Source organism: Dendrobates tinctorius, unplaced genomic scaffold (assembly GCF_039654945.1).
Source record: "Dendrobates tinctorius isolate UK_male_01 unplaced genomic scaffold, ASM3965494v1 ptg000501l, whole genome shotgun sequence".
Classification (NCBI taxonomy): domain Eukaryota; kingdom Metazoa; phylum Chordata; class Amphibia; order Anura; family Dendrobatidae; genus Dendrobates; species Dendrobates tinctorius.
The window spans coordinates 260,416-277,256 of NW_027362160.1; the positions used below are offsets into that span (position 1 = coordinate 260,416).

The window sequence follows — 16,841 nt, forward strand, 5'->3', positions numbered from 1 at the left end:
ATGCCTCGCATATTATTTCTGTCTGTCCTAAACGAGAGAAACGCTTTGCACACACGTTTTCTGTTGGTGGTGTTCAACCTAAGTTTCTTCTGGCTATTACGCTGATCTGCTCCCTGTCCACATTTTCCGACAAGGCTTTTGTGGATCCGGGAGCAGCTCTAAACCTAATGGACTTGGATTTTGCTAAACGTTGTGGATTTCCGATGACACCTCTGCAGACGCCTATCCCTTTGAGGGGGATTGATGCTACTCCTTTGGCTAAAAATAAACCTCAGTTTTGGACCCAGGTGGTAATGCGGGTCGCCCCAGACCATCAAGAAAATTGCAGGTTTTTGGTGTTACATAATCTGCATGATACTATTGTTCTGGGGTTTCCCTGGTTACAAATTCATAATCCAGTTTTGGATTGGAAATCTGTGTCTGTGGTGAGTTGGGGTTGTCGGTGTGCCTTTAGTGAGGCTCCGGTGTTTTCCACCTCTCCTCAGTCGCATGATGTTCCTGACTGTTTGGCGGACTTTTCTGATGTATTTAGTGAGAATGAGTCTGCGTCTTTGCCTCCTCATAGGAGTTATGACTGTGCAATTGAACTGAGCCCGGGGTGTAAATTTCCCAAGGGTCGGCTCTTCAATTTATCTGTACCCGAGCACGAGGCTATGTGGTCCTATATTAAGGAGGCGTTGGAGAAGGGTCATATTAGACCATCCTCGTCACCCTTAGGTGCCGGGTTTTTTTTTGTAGCCAAAAAGGATGGATCATTAAGACCTTGTATTGATTATCGTGCCCTCAACAAAATTACTGTTAAATATCAGTATCCGTTACCCCTGATTTCTGATCTATTCTCCAGAGTTAAAGGTGCTTGCTGGTTTACCAAGCTTGACCTCAGGGGGGCGTATAATCTTATTCGCATTAAGCATGGGGATGAATGGAAGACGGCGTTTAATACTCCGGAGGGACATTTTGAGTACCTGGTGATGCCTTTTGGGCTCACTAATGCCTCTTCTGTCTTCCAGTGCTTCATGAACGATATTTTCCGAGATTTTGTCGATAAATTTTTGATTATCTATCTGGATAATATTTTGATCTTCTCCAAGGATTGGGATTCTCATGTGGAACATGTTCGGACTGTGTTCCGGATCTTGAGGGAGAATTCCCTGTATGTCAAAGGATCTAAATGCCTTTTTGGAGTACAGAGGATTTCTTTTTTGGGATTTATTTTGTCCCCGTCAACTATTGAAATGGATCCGGCCAAGGTACAGGCCATTTATGATTGGGTTCAGCCCACTTCTTTGAAGGCCCTCCAGAAGTTTTTGGGTTTTGCTAATTTTTATCGGAAATTTATAGCAAAATTTTCTAGTATTGCCAAGCCATTGACTGATTTGACTAAGAAGGGTGCTGATGTGTTAAATTGGTCTCCAGAGGCTGTTTCTTCCTTTCAGAAGCTGAAGCGAAGATTCACCTCCGCCCCGGTTTTGCGGCAACCTGATGTCTCACTTCCGTTCCAGGTAGAGGTGGATGCTTCTGAGATTGGTGCAGGAGCTGTTTTGTCCCAAAAGGATCCTGTAACATCTAAAATGAATCCCTGTGCTTTCTTTTCCCGAAAGTTCTCTCCATCTGAACGTAACTATGATGTGGGGAATCGGGAACTGTTAGCCATGAAATGGACATTTGAGGAGTGGAGACATTGGTTGGAGGGAGCTAAACATCAAGTCGTGGTCCTCACTGACCACAAGAATTTGATTTACCTAGAGTCGGCCAAGCGCTTGAACCCTAGACAGGCTAGGTGGGCCTTGTTTTTTACAAGTTTTGATTTTGTGGTTTCTTTTCTTCCTGGAACTAAGAATGTCAAGGCTGACGCCCTCTCTAGGAGCTTCTTTGCTGATTCTCCTGTGGTGACCAAGCCTGCTACCATCTTAGGCGAAGGGGTAGTTCTTTCTGCCATCTCGCCCGATTTGAGACATGCTCTGGAAGAGTTCCAGGAGGACAAACCTGAGCGTTGTCCCAGTGGAAAGTTGTATGTTCCTGACCAGTGGAAGAAGAGAGTGATGTCTGAAGTTCATTGCTCTGCTTTGGCTGGTCATCCAGGTATTTTTGGTACTAGAGATCTAGTGAGTCGGTCTTTTTGGTGGCCCACCTTGTCTCGTGATGTCAGGAATTTTGTGCAGTCCTGTGGGACGTGCTCCCGGTCTAAATCGTGTTCTCGCTCTGGTGGGTTGTTGATGCCTTTGCCTGTCCCCAAGAGGCCATGGACCCATATTTCAATGGATTTTATCTCTGATATGCCGGTCTCTCAAAGGATGACTGTTATTTGGGTGATTTGTGATAGGTTCTCTAAGATGGTTCATCTTGTACCACTCCCTAAGTTGCCGTCTTCCTCTGAATTGGTGCCCCTGTTTTTACAACAGGTGGTTCGCTTGCACGGGATTCCTGAGAACATTGTATCTGACAGAGGAGTCCAGTTTGTGTCTAGATTTTGGAGAACTTTCTGTTCCAAGCTGGGAATTCAGTTGTCCTTCTCCTCTGCTTTTCACCCTCAGACCAATGGGCAGACAGAGAGAACAAACCAGACCTTGGAGTCATATTTGAGATGTTTTATTTCTGCTGATCAGGATGATTGGGTTTCATTTTTGCCCTTGGCAGAATTTGCTTTAAATAATAGAGCTAGTTCTGCCACTTTGATGTCACCTTTTTTTTGGTAACTTTGGGTTTCATCCTCGATTTTCATCAGGGCAGGTGGAGCCCTCTGCCTGCCCAGGTGTTGACACTGTGGTGGAGAGAATGCACCAGATCTGGGACCAAGTGGTGGATAAGTTGTCTCTCTCCCAGGAAAAGGCCCAGCGGTTTTCCAACCGACATAGGACCATTGGTCCCCAGTTTAAGATTGGTGATATGGTGTGGTTATCATCAAAAAATATTGCTATGAAGGTGGCTTCTCCTAAGTTTAAGCCTAGATTTATTGGACCTTACAAGATTTTGGAGATTAGTAATCCGGTCTCTTTTTGTTTGTCTCTTCCTGTCACATTTAAAATCCATAATGTGTTCCATAAATCTTTGTTGAAGAGGTTTGTTGAACCTGTTGTTCCGGGGGTGGCACCTCCAGACCCTGTATTGGTTGAAGGTAACATGGAATATTACGACTCTCCACTCTACTCTCAAGATCACATCTCACCACCTGTGCACTCGACCCGATCCCATCCCACTTCATCCCAAACCTCACCACAGTCTTCATCCCAACCCTAACCCATCTCTTCAACCTATCACTAACAACTGGTGTTTTCCCCTCAAGCTTTAAACATGCCTCCATCACACCTATCCTCAAAAAGCCCTCTCTTGACCCATCCTCTGTATCTAGCTATCGCCCTATATCACTTCTCCCATACGCCTCCAAGCTACTGGAACAACACGTCTACCTTGAACTGTCCTCCCATCTCTCTTCTTGCTCCCTCTTCGACCGCTTACAATCTGGCTTCCGGTCACACCACTCCACTGAAACTGCCCTTACTAAGGTCACCAATGACCTCTTAACTGCCAAGAGCAAGCGACACTACTCTGTCCTCCTCCTCCTGGACCTGTCGGCTGCCTTTGACACAGTGGACCATTCCCTATTATTACAGACCCTCTCATCCCTCGGCATCACAGACTTGGCCCTCTCCTGGATCTCATCATACCTAACAGACCGGACATTCAGCGTCTCCCACTCACACACCACCTCCTCACCTCGCCCCCTATCTGTCGGAGTCCCACAAGGTTCAGTCCTAGGGCCCCTGCTGTTCTCTATTTACACCTTTGGCCTGGGACAGCTCATAGAATCTCATGGCTTTCAGTATCATCTCTACGCTGATGACACACAGATCTACATCTCTGGACCAGATATCACCTCCCTACTAACCAGAATCCCTCAATGTCTGTCCACTATTTCATCCTTCTTCTCCACTAGATATCTGAAACTCAACATGGACAAAACAGAATTCATCATCTTTCCCCCATCTCACGTGACCCCCCCTACGAACCTATCAATTACAGTAAATGACTGCCCACTCTCCCCAGTCCCACAAGCTCGCTGCCTCGGAGTAATCCTTGATGCTGATCTCTCCTTCAAACCACATATCCAAACCCTTTCCACTTCCTGCCGACTTCAACTCAAAAATATTTCACGCATCCGTTCATTCCTCACCCAAGAATCTGCAAAAACCCTAGTCCATGCCCTCATCATCTCTCGCCTTGACTACTGCAACCTCATGCTCTGCGGCCTCCCCTCAAACACTCTCGCACCCCTCCAATCTATTCTAAACTCTGCTGCCCGACTAATCCACCTGTCCCCCCGCTATTCCCCAGCTTCTCCCCTCTGTCAATCCCTTCACTGGCTCCCAATTGCCCAGAGACTCCATTACAAAACCCTAACCATGACATACAAAGCCATCCACAACTTGTCTCCTCCATACATCTGTGACCTCGTCTCCCGGTACTTTCCTGCACGCAACCTCCGATCCTCACAAGATCTCCTTCTCTACTCCCCTCTTATCTCCTCTTCCCACAATCGCATACAAGATTTCTCTCGCGCATCACCCCTACTCTGGAACTCTCTACCACAACATATCAGACTCTCACCTACCATCGAAACCTTCAAAAAGAGCCTGAAGACCCACCTCTTCCGACAAGCCTATAACCTGCAGTAACCACCGATCGACCAAACCGCTGCACGACCAGCTCTACCCTCGCCTACTGTATTATCACCCATCCCTTGTAGATTGTGAGCCCTCGCGGGCAGGGTCCTCTCTCCTCCTGTACCAGTTATGACTTGTATTGTTTAAGATTATTGTACTTGTTTTTATGTATACCCCCCTCACATGTAAAGCGCCATGGAATAAATGGCGCTATAACAATAAATAATAATAATAATAATAATAATAGTAATATGAGGTAGAGAAAGTACTGGATTCCCGTCTGGCTAGACGGAGACTCCAGTATTTGGTTAAGTGGAAGGGTTATGGTCAGGAGGATAATTCCTGGGTCTCTGCCTCTGATATTCATGCCAAAAGATTGGTGCGTGCCTTTCATCGGGCTCACCCTGATCGCCCTGGTGGCGTGGATGAGGGTTCGGTGACCCCTCCTCAAGGGGGAGGTACTGTTGTGAGTTCATTTTCCCCTTCACTACTGAGGCCTGAGGAACTCCCTCTTCTGGTGAAGAAAGGTAGTGAGCCTGATTGTCAAACACCTGGGGCTGATGATGATGACTGGCTGAGTGGAGTTACTGACTGGATATAAGGCTGCCGACGCCCTTCTGGCCTGCGGGTGATTTCTCTGTGGACTTCTAGGAAACCAGTCTGATTCCTGCTCATCTAAAGCTAAGATTTCTGCTTTGCCTTTTTGCATTAGTGTTTTGTTTTCCTTGCTTTTCTGGAGTCTGCCATTCCCTGCTGGGGTGAGCTGAATCTCCTTTTGCCTGTTGCTCTGTCTTCAGAATATTCCTGAGTACTGACATAGCTTTTTTGAAGCCTAGCGTCTTCAGGGCCTTTTTTACTGTCAGTTTGTTGGCTCTTATTTTCATAGGGTTTTTCACGGATTGCAGACAGCAGCCTTCCTGTCCTTTCCTGTCTAAGCTAGCGTGGGGCCCGTCTTTGCTCAGTCTATCTTTCTGTCTGTGTTTTGTTCTTTCTTCTTGCTTCACCGTCATTATATGTTGGGGGCTGCCTATTGCTTTGGGGTCTGCTCTGGGGCTGTTTAGATTTCCCTTTCTGTCTTTAGGCTATGTAGTCCTCCGGCTGTGATCGAGGGGCCTAGAGCATCGTAGGAACCCCCCACGGCTACTGCTAGTTGTGTTGATAGGTTCAGGGCTCTGCAATCCGATAGTTGCCAACTTCTCTGGTTTTCTGGACTTAGCTAGCATTTCTATTTTTGCCTCCTACGGTGACTCAATCATAACACATGTCAGAGTCAGGTGTCAGCGTCAGATGTCAAAGTCAATCACATGTCAGAGTCAGATGTCAGTCACACGTCAGCGTCACACGTCAGAGTCAGATGTCAGAGTCACACGTCAGTCACACGTCACACGTCAGAGTCACACGTCAGTCACACGTCAGAGTCACACGTCAGTCACACGTCAGATGTCAGAGGCACACGTCAGAGCCAGATGTCAGAGTCACATGTCAGAGTCAGATGTCAGAGTCACACGTCAGAGTCACACGTAGTATTTAGCCTCAAACTGCCATTATTGTGATGTTTGACTCTGATATGGGATCATGTCCCATCATGGACACTGCACAGAAGATCTGTGTCCTTCAGAGCGCTCATCCATCAAGTCATCATGGCTGAGATGACGCTGAAGACCGTTACACAGAGCTCTGTATTGTGCCATGTTCACACTGCGCGGTTCATGATTCATGAAGCTTAAACGCTGCACAACATACAACGTTTGTATGGAAAGTTTCTGGTCAAAAGCTGAAAGAGACGTTTCACAGTGTGAACAGGGATAAACCTGCGGCATGCACTCAGCAGCACCTGACTCCGCCCCCACATAACCCCGCCCACACACGTGACGTCGCCTCCTTTGCAGGAAGTGATTGTGGTGCTGCCGAGGGCTACAAGAAAATGGCGGCGCCAGAGGCAGCCTGAGCCCCGTGACGTCACTACACACGCCCTCTGTGACGTCAGCGGAAGAGGAAATGATGCAGCGAATTTGAAGTCGCACCCGGGAGAGGAGACGGCAGCGTGAGCCCTGGGGACCGGGGAGCTGTGGGAGGAGGAGACGGCAGTGTGAGCCCTGGGGACCGGGGAGCTGTGGGAGGAGGAGACGGCAGCGTGAGCCCTGGGGACCGGGGAGCTGTGGGAGGAGGAGACGGCAGTGTGAGCCCTGGGGACCGGGGAGCTGTGGGAGGAGGAGACGGCAGTGTGAGCCCTGGGGACCGGGGAGCTGTGGGAGGAGGAGACGGCAGTGTGAGCCCTGGGGACCGGGGAGCTGTGGGAGGAGGAGACGGCAGTGTGAGCCCTGGGGACCGGGGAGCTGTGGGAGGAGGAGACGGCAGCGTGAGCCCTGGGGACCGGGGAGCTGTGGGAGGAGGAGACGGCAGTGTGAGCCCTGGGGACCGGGGAGCTGTGGGAGGAGGAGACGGCAGTGTGAGCCCTGGGGACCGGGGAGCTGTGGGAGGAGGAGACGGCAGCGTGAGCCCTGGGGACCGGGGAGCTGTGGGAGGAGGGGACGGCAGTGTGAGTCCTGGGGACCGGGGAGCTGTGGGAGGAGGAGACGGCAGTGTGAGTCCTGGGGACCGGGGAGCTGTGGGAGGAGGAGACGGCAGCGTGAGCCCTGGGGACCGGGGAGCTGTGGGAGGAGGAGACGGCAGTGTGAGCCCTGGGGACCGGGGAGCTGTGGGAGGAGGAGACGGCAGTGTGAGCCCTGGGGACCGGGGAGCTGTGGGAGGAGGAGACGGCAGTGTGAGCCCTGGGGACCGGGGAGCTGTGGGAGGAGGAGACGGCAGTGTGAGCCCTGGGGACCGGGGAGCTGTGGGAGGAGGAGACGGCAGTGTGAGCCCTGGGGACCGGGGAGCTGTGGGAGGAGGAGACGGCAGTGTGAGTCCTGGGGACCGGGGAGCTGTGGGAGGAGGGGACGGCAGTGTGAGCCCTGGGGACCGGGGAGCTGTGGGAGGAGGGGACGGCAGTGTGAGTCCTGGGGACCGGGGAGCTGTGGGAGGAGGAGACGGCAGTGTGAGCCCTGGGGACCGGGGAGCTGTGGGAGGAGGAGACGGCAGCGTGAGCCCTGGGGACCGGGGAGCTGTGGGAGGAGGAGACGGCAGCGTGAGTCCTGGGGACCGGGGAGCTGTGGGAGGAGGAGACGGCAGTGTGAGTCCTGGGGACCGGGGAGCTGTGGGAGGAGGAGACGGCAGTGTGAGTCCTGGGGACCGGGGAGCTGTGGGAGGAGGAGACGGCAGTGTGAGTCCTGGGGACCGGGGAGCTGTGGGAGGAGGAGACGGCAGTGTGAGTCCTGGGGACCGGGGAGCTGTGGGAGGAGGAGACGGCAGTGTGAGTCCTGGGGACCGGGGAGCTGTGGGAGGAGGAGACGGCAGTGTGAGTCCTGGGGACCGGGGAGCTGTGGGAGGAGGAGACGGCAGTGTGAGTCCTGGGGACCGGGGAGCTGTGGGAGGAGGAGACGGCAGCGTGAGCCCTGGGGACCGGGGAGCTGTGGGAGGAGGAGACGGCAGCGTGAGTCCTGGGGACCGGGGAGCTGTGGGAGGAGGAGACGGCAGTGTGAGTCCTGGGGACCGGGGAGCTGTGGGAGGAGGGGACGGCAGTGTGAGCCCTGGGGACCGGGGAGCTGTGGGAGGAGGAGACGGCAGTGTGAGTCCTGGGGACCGGGGAGCTGTGGGAGGAGGAGACGGCAGTGTGAGTCCTGGGGACCGGGGAGCTGTGGGAGGAGGAGACGGCAGCGTGAGTCCTGGGGACCGGGGAGCTGTGGGAGGAGGGGACGGCAGTGTGAGTCCTGGGGACCGGGGAGCTGTGGGAGGAGGGGACGGCAGCGTGAGCCCTGGGGACCGGGGAGCTGTGGGAGGAGGAGACGGCAGTGTGAGCCCTGGGGACCGGGGAGCTGTGGGAGGAGGAGACGGCAGTGTGAGCCCTGGGGACCGGGGAGCTGTGGGAGGAGGAGACGGCAGTGTGAGCCCTGGGGACCGGGGAGCTGTGGGAGGAGGGGACGGCAGTGTGAGCCCTGTGGACCGGGGAGCTGTGGGAGGAGGAGACGGCAGTGTGAGTCCTGGGGACCGGGGAGCTGTGGGAGGAGGAGACGGCAGCGTGAGCCCTGGGGACCGGGGAGCTGTGGGAGGAGGAGACGGCAGTGTGAGCCCTGGGGACCGGGGAGCTGTGGGAGGAGGAGACGGCAGTGTGAGTCCTGGGGACCGGGGAGGAGACGGCAGTGTGAGCCCTGGGGATCGGGGAGCTGTGGGAGGAGGAGACGGCAGCGTGAGCCCTGGGGACCGGGGAGCTGTGGGAGGAGGAGACGGCAGTGTGAGCCCTGGGGACCGGGGAGCTGTGGGAGGAGGAGACGGCAGCGTGAGCCCTGGGGAGCTGTGGGAGGAGGAGACGGCAGCGTGAGCCCTGGGGAGCTGTGGGAGGAGGAGACGGCAGCGTGAGCCTTGGGGACCGGGGAGCTGTGGGAGGAGGAGACGGCAGTGTGAGTCCTGGGGACCGGGGAGCTGTGGGAGGAGGAGACGGCAGTGTGAGCCCTGGGGACCGGGGAGCTGTGGGAGGAGGAGACGGCAGTGTGAGTCCTGGGGACCGGGGAGCTGTGGGAGGAGGAGACGGCAGTGTGAGCCCTGGGGACCGGGGAGCTGTGGGAGGAGGAGACGGCAGTGTGAGCCCTGGGGACCGGGGAGCTGTGGGAGGAGGAGACGGAAGTGTGAGCCCTGGGGAGCTGTGGGAGGAGGAGACGGCAGTGTGAGTCCTGGGGACCGGGGAGATGTGGGAGGAGGAGACGGCAGTGTGAGCCCTGGGGACCGGGGAGATGTGGGAGGAGGAGACGGCAGTGTGAGTCCTGGGGACCGGGGAGATGTGGGAGGAGGAGGCGGCAGTGTGAGTCCTGGGGACCGGGGAGATGTGGGAGGAGGAGACGGCAGTGTGAGTCCTGGGGACCGGGGAGCTGTGGGAGGAGGAGACGGCAGTGTGAGTCCTGGGGACCGGGGAGCTGTGGGAGGAGGAGACGGCAGTGTGAGCCCTGGGGACCGGGGAGCTGTGGGAGGAGGAGACGGCAGCGTGAGCCCTGGGGACCGGGGAGCTGTGGGAGGAGGAGACGGCAGCGTGAGTCCTGGGGACCGGGGAGCTGTGGGAGGAGGAGACGGCAGTGTGAGTCCTGGGGACCGGGGAGCTGTGGGAGGAGGAGACGGCAGTGTGAGTCCTGGGGACCGGGGAGCTGTGGGAGGAGGAGACGGCAGTGTGAGTCCTGGGGACCGGGGAGCTGTGGGAGGAGGAGACGGCAGTGTGAGTCCTGGGGACCGGGGAGCTGTGGGAGGAGGAGACGGCAGTGTGAGTCCTGGGGACCGGGGAGCTGTGGGAGGAGGAGACGGCAGTGTGAGTCCTGGGGACCGGGGAGCTGTGGGAGGAGGAGACGGCAGTGTGAGTCCTGGGGACCGGGGAGCTGTGGGAGGAGGAGACGGCAGCGTGAGCCCTGGGGACCGGGGAGCTGTGGGAGGAGGAGACGGCAGCGTGAGTCCTGGGGACCGGGGAGCTGTGGGAGGAGGAGACGGCAGTGTGAGTCCTGGGGACCGGGGAGCTGTGGGAGGAGGGGACGGCAGTGTGAGCCCTGGGGACCGGGGAGCTGTGGGAGGAGGAGACGGCAGTGTGAGTCCTGGGGACCGGGGAGCTGTGGGAGGAGGAGACGGCAGTGTGAGTCCTGGGGACCGGGGAGCTGTGGGAGGAGGAGACGGCAGCGTGAGTCCTGGGGACCGGGGAGCTGTGGGAGGAGGGGACGGCAGTGTGAGTCCTGGGGACCGGGGAGCTGTGGGAGGAGGGGACGGCAGCGTGAGCCCTGGGGACCGGGGAGCTGTGGGAGGAGGAGACGGCAGTGTGAGCCCTGGGGACCGGGGAGCTGTGGGAGGAGGAGACGGCAGTGTGAGCCCTGGGGACCGGGGAGCTGTGGGAGGAGGAGACGGCAGTGTGAGCCCTGGGGACCGGGGAGCTGTGGGAGGAGGGGACGGCAGTGTGAGCCCTGTGGACCGGGGAGCTGTGGGAGGAGGAGACGGCAGTGTGAGTCCTGGGGACCGGGGAGCTGTGGGAGGAGGAGACGGCAGCGTGAGCCCTGGGGACCGGGGAGCTGTGGGAGGAGGAGACGGCAGTGTGAGCCCTGGGGACCGGGGAGCTGTGGGAGGAGGAGACGGCAGTGTGAGTCCTGGGGACCGGGGAGGAGACGGCAGTGTGAGCCCTGGGGATCGGGGAGCTGTGGGAGGAGGAGACGGCAGCGTGAGCCCTGGGGACCGGGGAGCTGTGGGAGGAGGAGACGGCAGTGTGAGCCCTGGGGACCGGGGAGCTGTGGGAGGAGGAGACGGCAGCGTGAGCCCTGGGGAGCTGTGGGAGGAGGAGACGGCAGCGTGAGCCCTGGGGAGCTGTGGGAGGAGGAGACGGCAGCGTGAGCCTTGGGGACCGGGGAGCTGTGGGAGGAGGAGACGGCAGTGTGAGTCCTGGGGACCGGGGAGCTGTGGGAGGAGGAGACGGCAGTGTGAGCCCTGGGGACCGGGGAGCTGTGGGAGGAGGAGACGGCAGTGTGAGTCCTGGGGACCGGGGAGCTGTGGGAGGAGGAGACGGCAGTGTGAGCCCTGGGGACCGGGGAGCTGTGGGAGGAGGAGACGGCAGTGTGAGCCCTGGGGACCGGGGAGCTGTGGGAGGAGGAGACGGAAGTGTGAGCCCTGGGGAGCTGTGGGAGGAGGAGACGGCAGTGTGAGTCCTGGGGACCGGGGAGATGTGGGAGGAGGAGACGGCAGTGTGAGCCCTGGGGACCGGGGAGATGTGGGAGGAGGAGACGGCAGTGTGAGTCCTGGGGACCGGGGAGATGTGGGAGGAGGAGGCGGCAGTGTGAGTCCTGGGGACCGGGGAGATGTGGGAGGAGGAGACGGCAGTGTGAGTCCTGGGGACCGGGGAGCTGTGGGAGGAGGAGACGGCAGTGTGAGTCCTGGGCACAGAGGAGCTGTGGAAGGAGGCGGCGGTAGCAGTGGGAACCCTCGTCGCCGGGTAGCTGCGGCCGGTTGGGGTCGTGCTGCTGGTCCGAGGGGAGGAAAGGACGGAGCTGTGACTGCACGGCGCACACGGGACTCGGCGGCCTATGGCCTCAGTGTGTAACTCCCGACAGCTCTGTATCCAGACAGCGAGGGGTCCTGTGCACCCGGCAGTCTCCAGCTTGTGTCGCTGTGCTCCGTCCTGTGTATGTGTATATACAGCTCTGGCAAACATTAAGAATTAAGAGCGCACTGCAGTTTTATAAAAATCTGCTTCTCTCCATTTCTGGCCTCCATTCCAGTGTCAGGTGAATTCCATCCAGAGTCCACCTCATTCTACTTACTGTGCTTCTGATTAGGTGATCACCAGAACCAAATGTTATCTAACGAAGGAAAGTATAAGAAACCCTGCTGTGGGGTTCACAATCCTCCTGCAATAGGACAAGCTGGATGGCAAAACAAGTGCTAGTAATATCCCAAAAGTAATAGGAATGACAAAAAATAATTTTTAAGTTTTGAGTGAAGAAAAGAAGGGCTCAATTCTGGCTTTACTAGCAGAGGGATACAGTGAGCATCATGTTGCTTCCATGCTTAAAATTTCAAAGACGGCAGTCCATTACAACAAGGTCAAGCAGCAGACATTGGGGACAACAAAGCTACAGACCGGCAGAGGGCAAAAACGACTCTTCACTGACCGGGATGACCATCATCTTTTTCGAATGTCACTCAGCAACCGCAGGATGACATCAAGTGACCTGCAAAAGAAATGGCAACTGGGGTGAAGTGCACGGCAAGAACAGTCCGTAACCGGCTCCTAGAGGCCGGGCTCAAGTCATGTAAAGCTAGAAAAAAGCCTTTCATCAATGAGAAGCAAAGGAGAGCCAGGCTGAAGTCTGACAAACACCATAAGGATTGGACCATAGAGGACTGGAGTAAGGTAATCTTCTCTGCTGAGTCTAATTTTCAGCTTTGCCAAACATCTGGTCATCTAATGGTTAGACGGAGGCGTACAAGGCACAGTGTCTTGCAGCCACTGTGACATTTGGTGGAGGATCGGTGATGATCTGGGGAGGCTTCAGCACGGCTGGAATTGGGCAGGTTAATCTTTGCGGAGGACGTATGAATCAAGCCGCATACAAGGTTATCCTGGAAAAACAGCTGATTCCTTCTGCTCAGGCAATGTTCCCCAACTCTGAGGACAATGCGCCATGCCACACAGCTACGGTAATCAATGTGTGGATGAAGGACCACCACATCAAACCCCTGTCATGGGCAGCCCAATCTCCAGACCTGAACCCCACTGAGAACCTCTGGAATGTAATCAGGAGGAAGATGGATAGTCACAAGCCATCAGACAAAGAAAAACTGCTGACATGTGTGTACCAGGAGCGGCATAAGGTCACCCAGAAGACATGTGAGAGACTGGTGGAAAGCAGCCAAGACGCAGGAAAGCCGGGGTTAACAATCATGGGGATTCCACAGAATACTGATCTCTGAACTCTTCCTGAGGTAAAACATCAGTATTGTTGTTTCTAAATGATTGACCTTGTTTTCTTAGCATTGTTTGAGGTCTACAGGCTCTCTGCATTTTGTTGCTCTTTTGTCCATTTCTCATTTTCTGAAAATAAATACAAAGTTTATTGCTTGGAGATTCGGAGACATGTTGTCAGAAGAAGTTTATAGAATAAAAGAGCAATTTACATTATACTCAAAAATATAAAGAGAAAAATCAGAGAAACTGAAAATTTGGAAGTGGACTATTAATTTTTGCCAGAGCTGTGTGTGTATATATACGCGCACACACCACCCCTCCATACCAGCTGGTGGTGATGTCCCCGGCTGTCCCAGCTCCTGTGCTGCCCCAGCAGTCAGACAAGTCCGTCCCGGTGCCGCCTCCCGCTGATTACACCCCCGCATTATTGGGGCACTTGCTGTTCTTCACACCACTTCATTATGTTCCGATCAGGAAGGATGGAGCAGGCGGACCCCCAGCCGCTGTCCTGCAGACCTCCAGGCACCAGACGCGGCTCCAGGGAAGACCCTGATGTGTGTGTGGTGTTCCCAGGACTGGTAACGAGGGAAAGTTGTTGCCGCTTCACCTGTGACCTCCTGAAGCACATCCTGCACCAGCGCCACCAGCTACCCCTGCCCTACGAGCAGCTGCTGCACTTCTGTGGGGTTTCGCAGGTAAGAGCAACCGCCCTCTGCCCGTCCCACCCCCTCTTCTGTACCATCTCACTCAGTGTTGCTGGTGTCCTCTAGCGCATCCCCCCCTTTGCCGGTTTCCTGTCAGCCCGGGTCCTCCCTCTGCCGAACTCCTTTCGGGCCATGTTCAAGCCCCCGGTCTCCTCTCGGGGCCCCCCTACTCCCCTCGCCGGTCTCCTCTCGGGGGCCCCCCCTACTACCCTCGCCGGTCTCCTCTCGGGGGCCCCCCCTACTCCCCTCGCCGGTCTCCTCTCGGGGGCCCCCCCTACTCCCCTCGCCGGTCTCCTCTCGGGGGGGCCCCCCCTACTCCCCTCGCCGGTCTCCTCTCGGGGGGGCCCCCCCTACTCCCCTCGCCGGTCTCCTCTCGGGGGGGCCCCCCCTACTCCCCTCGCCGGTCTCCTCTCGGGGGGGCCCCCCCTACTCCCCTCGCCGGTCTCCTCTCGGGGGGGCCCCCCCTACTCCCCTCGCCGGTCTCCTCTCGGGGGGGCCCCCCCTACTCCCCTCGCCGGTCTCCTCTCGGGGGGGCCCCCCCTACTCCCCTCGCCGGTCTCCTCTCGGGGGGGCCCCCCCTACTCCCCTCGCCGGTCTCCTCTCGGGGGGGCCCCCCCTACTCCCCTCGCCGGTCTCCTCTCGGGGGGGCCCCCCCTACTCCCCTCGCCGGTCTCCTCTCGGGGGGGCCCCCCCTACTCCCCTCGCCGGTCTCCTCTCGGGGGGGCCCCCCCTACTCCCCTCGCCGGTCTCCTCTCGGGGGGGCCCCCCCTACTCCCCTCGCCGGTCTCCTCTCGGGGGGGCCCCCCCTACTCCCCTCGCCGGTCTCCTCTCGGGGGGGCCCCCCCTACTCCCCTCGCCGGTCTCCTCTCGGGGGGGCCCCCCCTACTCCCCTCGCCGGTCTCCTCTCGGGGGGCCCCCCTACTCCCCTCGCCGGTCTCCTCTCGGGGGCCCCCCCTACTCCCCTCGCCGGTCTCCTCTCGGGGGGCCCCCCCCTACTCCCCTCGCCGGTCTCCTCTCGGGGGGCCCCCCCTACTCCCCTCGCCGGTCTCCTCTTGCTCCGGGTACTTACCCCCTTATGTCTTCTCTTCTTCCAGGATGGTGATGAGGTTAGGAGAAGGCCGATGAAGCAGGCGTCTGATTCCCGTCAGTGCCAGCGCGCGCTCTCAGACTTGGCAGAGTTAATGTCTCGGCTGCAAGTCTTCTTCACGCTGACCCCTGTCCCGCGCGTTCTGCTGCTGCTGGGAGGATCTGTCGTCAGCCCTAAGGAGCTGTATGTCATAGACATGGAGGGCATCCAGGTGGGTAATGGTGAGCAGAGCCTGAGTCTGCGGCCCTGTCTCCGCCAGCTCTTCCATGCGCTCTTTCTGGCTGACCCGTTCAGTGAGCTGCGCTCTTCTGGCCTGATGAGCCTGGTCCTGATGGTGCAGGGACATCGAGACTGCGCCGCAGATTGGTTTAGACCCAAACTCAACTATAAGGTTCCCACCAGGGGCCACACGCTGACCATCAAACTGTCCAGCAGCGAAGCAGACAGCACCCCGGACCACAGCACCCCGGACCACAGCGACGACTACATCTGGTTTCAGGCTCCAGTCACACTGAAAGGGTTTCAGAACTGAGCGTGCAAGAACCCCTCTGTGCGACTCCAACAAGGGGAGGGGATGGTCTCTGCTGGGAGACACACGACCCCTTCCCCTCTATAATAGCTTGTTCTGGGGCACAGAGATGCTGTTGGATGATGGTTGGGCCGGTGGTCAGTCACCTCAGGTTCTCCTTTTGATTGTGCAATAGACCTATGTGTTAGCAGCTCCGGACAGAGACCTCCGTGTATCCCGTGCAGAGACCCCCATTATTTCCCAGGCAGCGGTGTCATTTCTGTGCAGCCTCCAGCTACCAGACAAGGACGTGCTCCGATGAGTGGGATGGTCAGTCCTCTTTGATTTCCATTGTATCTGGACCCCCGACTTCTACCTCAGCAGCAATCCTTACACCTCAGTGACACTTGTGGCCTTCAGCATCTTCATCCTCTACGAGACGTGAGTGGTGGCCCAGAATCGCATCCTTCCTGCAGGGGCAGTGTGCTGCTCTCGTGAGGGTCCGATATGCTTCATGGATCCGGACTCTCCTGTGGCATCTGGAAATGTTATGCCCCATGTTTCCTACAGGATACTAGGGGCCGGTTCATGGCTTTCTATAGGGGGCGTATAGGGTATTTATTGGACTCTGCTAAAGAGATTGTACTGAGAGCCGCGAGTGCAGGCGCCATCCTGAGCATCGAGTGTGCGGATGGCTGCGTCACTGTGATCGTCGAGTGTATGGACGGCCACGTCGCTGTGTCGTTGGCGTCCCGACTGAGATTTCCACAAAATTCGGCACTTCAGACTTTTTTGTTTTCCTTTTGTTCCAAGAAAAAAGAAATGTGATTGGTGCAGAGGATGTATCTGATCTATGAAAGCTGCAGGTGTGACTTGAAGACCCCCTAAACTAAAACGGGGTTTGTCTGCTGCTATGGTGTTTCTCATCCTTAAATAATGTGGTGCTGCGGTCTGGCTCACTGCACGGGGCCGCGACCTCCGTCTGGCTCGCCTGCGTAGCAGCGCAGGGCATCTAATTTTTTACTTTTGGCATTTTTTTTGATCATGGATCTAATGTTATTAAATGTCGCCTCTTCTGCGGCTTCTACCTCGCTCCGTGTCTCGTCCTTTGCCTCGTCCGCTGCCGCACCCCACGTCTCGTCCGCTGCCGCATCTTGTCCACCGCCGCCTCGTCCGTCACCGCGTCTCGTCTGCCGCCTCAGTCTGCCAATACAGTTTCTGATCTGTGGCAAAATCGCCTTGTCAGCCTTGTAGCTCTCCTCCTGTGACCTTGCCTGACTCTTTAGCTCGCCTCCTGGCAGGGCTGTGGAGTCTGAGTCGGAGCTCATTTTGGTGGAGTCGGTATAAAATGGTCCGACTCCTAAAA

At 57.0% G+C, this 16,841-nt stretch overlaps 1 protein-coding gene across 6 annotated transcripts; it reads left to right on the forward strand.

Moving 5' to 3' along the window:
• Nucleotides 1-6,551: 6,551 nt before the first annotated feature.
• MAD2L1BP (MAD2L1 binding protein) lies at nucleotides 6,552-16,567 on the forward strand. 6 transcript variants are annotated; one of them, XM_073564925.1, is made up of 3 exons: nucleotides 6,552-6,705; nucleotides 13,651-13,871; nucleotides 14,975-16,567. In XM_073564925.1, the coding sequence occupies exons 2-3, from the start codon at nucleotides 13,656-13,658 to the stop codon at nucleotides 15,497-15,499; spliced, it is 741 nt and encodes a 246-aa protein (XP_073421026.1). In that variant the 5' UTR covers nucleotides 6,552-6,705; nucleotides 13,651-13,655; the 3' UTR covers nucleotides 15,500-16,567. The 6 variants fall into 6 exon arrangements, with proteins under 6 accessions (XP_073421026.1, XP_073421029.1, XP_073421027.1 ...); XM_073564928.1 differs by lacking the exon at nucleotides 6,552-6,705 and adding an exon at nucleotides 6,732-6,750; XM_073564926.1 differs by lacking the exon at nucleotides 6,552-6,705 and adding an exon at nucleotides 10,844-10,890.
• Nucleotides 16,568-16,841: the final 274 nt, after the last annotated feature.

What these genes read in the sequence shown, in the direction of transcription:
- MAD2L1BP (XM_073564924.1), top strand. Translation starts at nt 13,638, where the DNA reads ATGTTCCGATCAGGAAGGATGGAGCAGGCGGACCCCCAGCCGCTGTCC. An exon ending in ACTTCTGTGGGGTTTCGCAG is followed by an intron (nt 13,872 to 14,974) that starts GTAAGAGCAACC and finishes CTCTTCTTCCAG; the next exon opens with GATGGTGATGAGGTTAGGAG.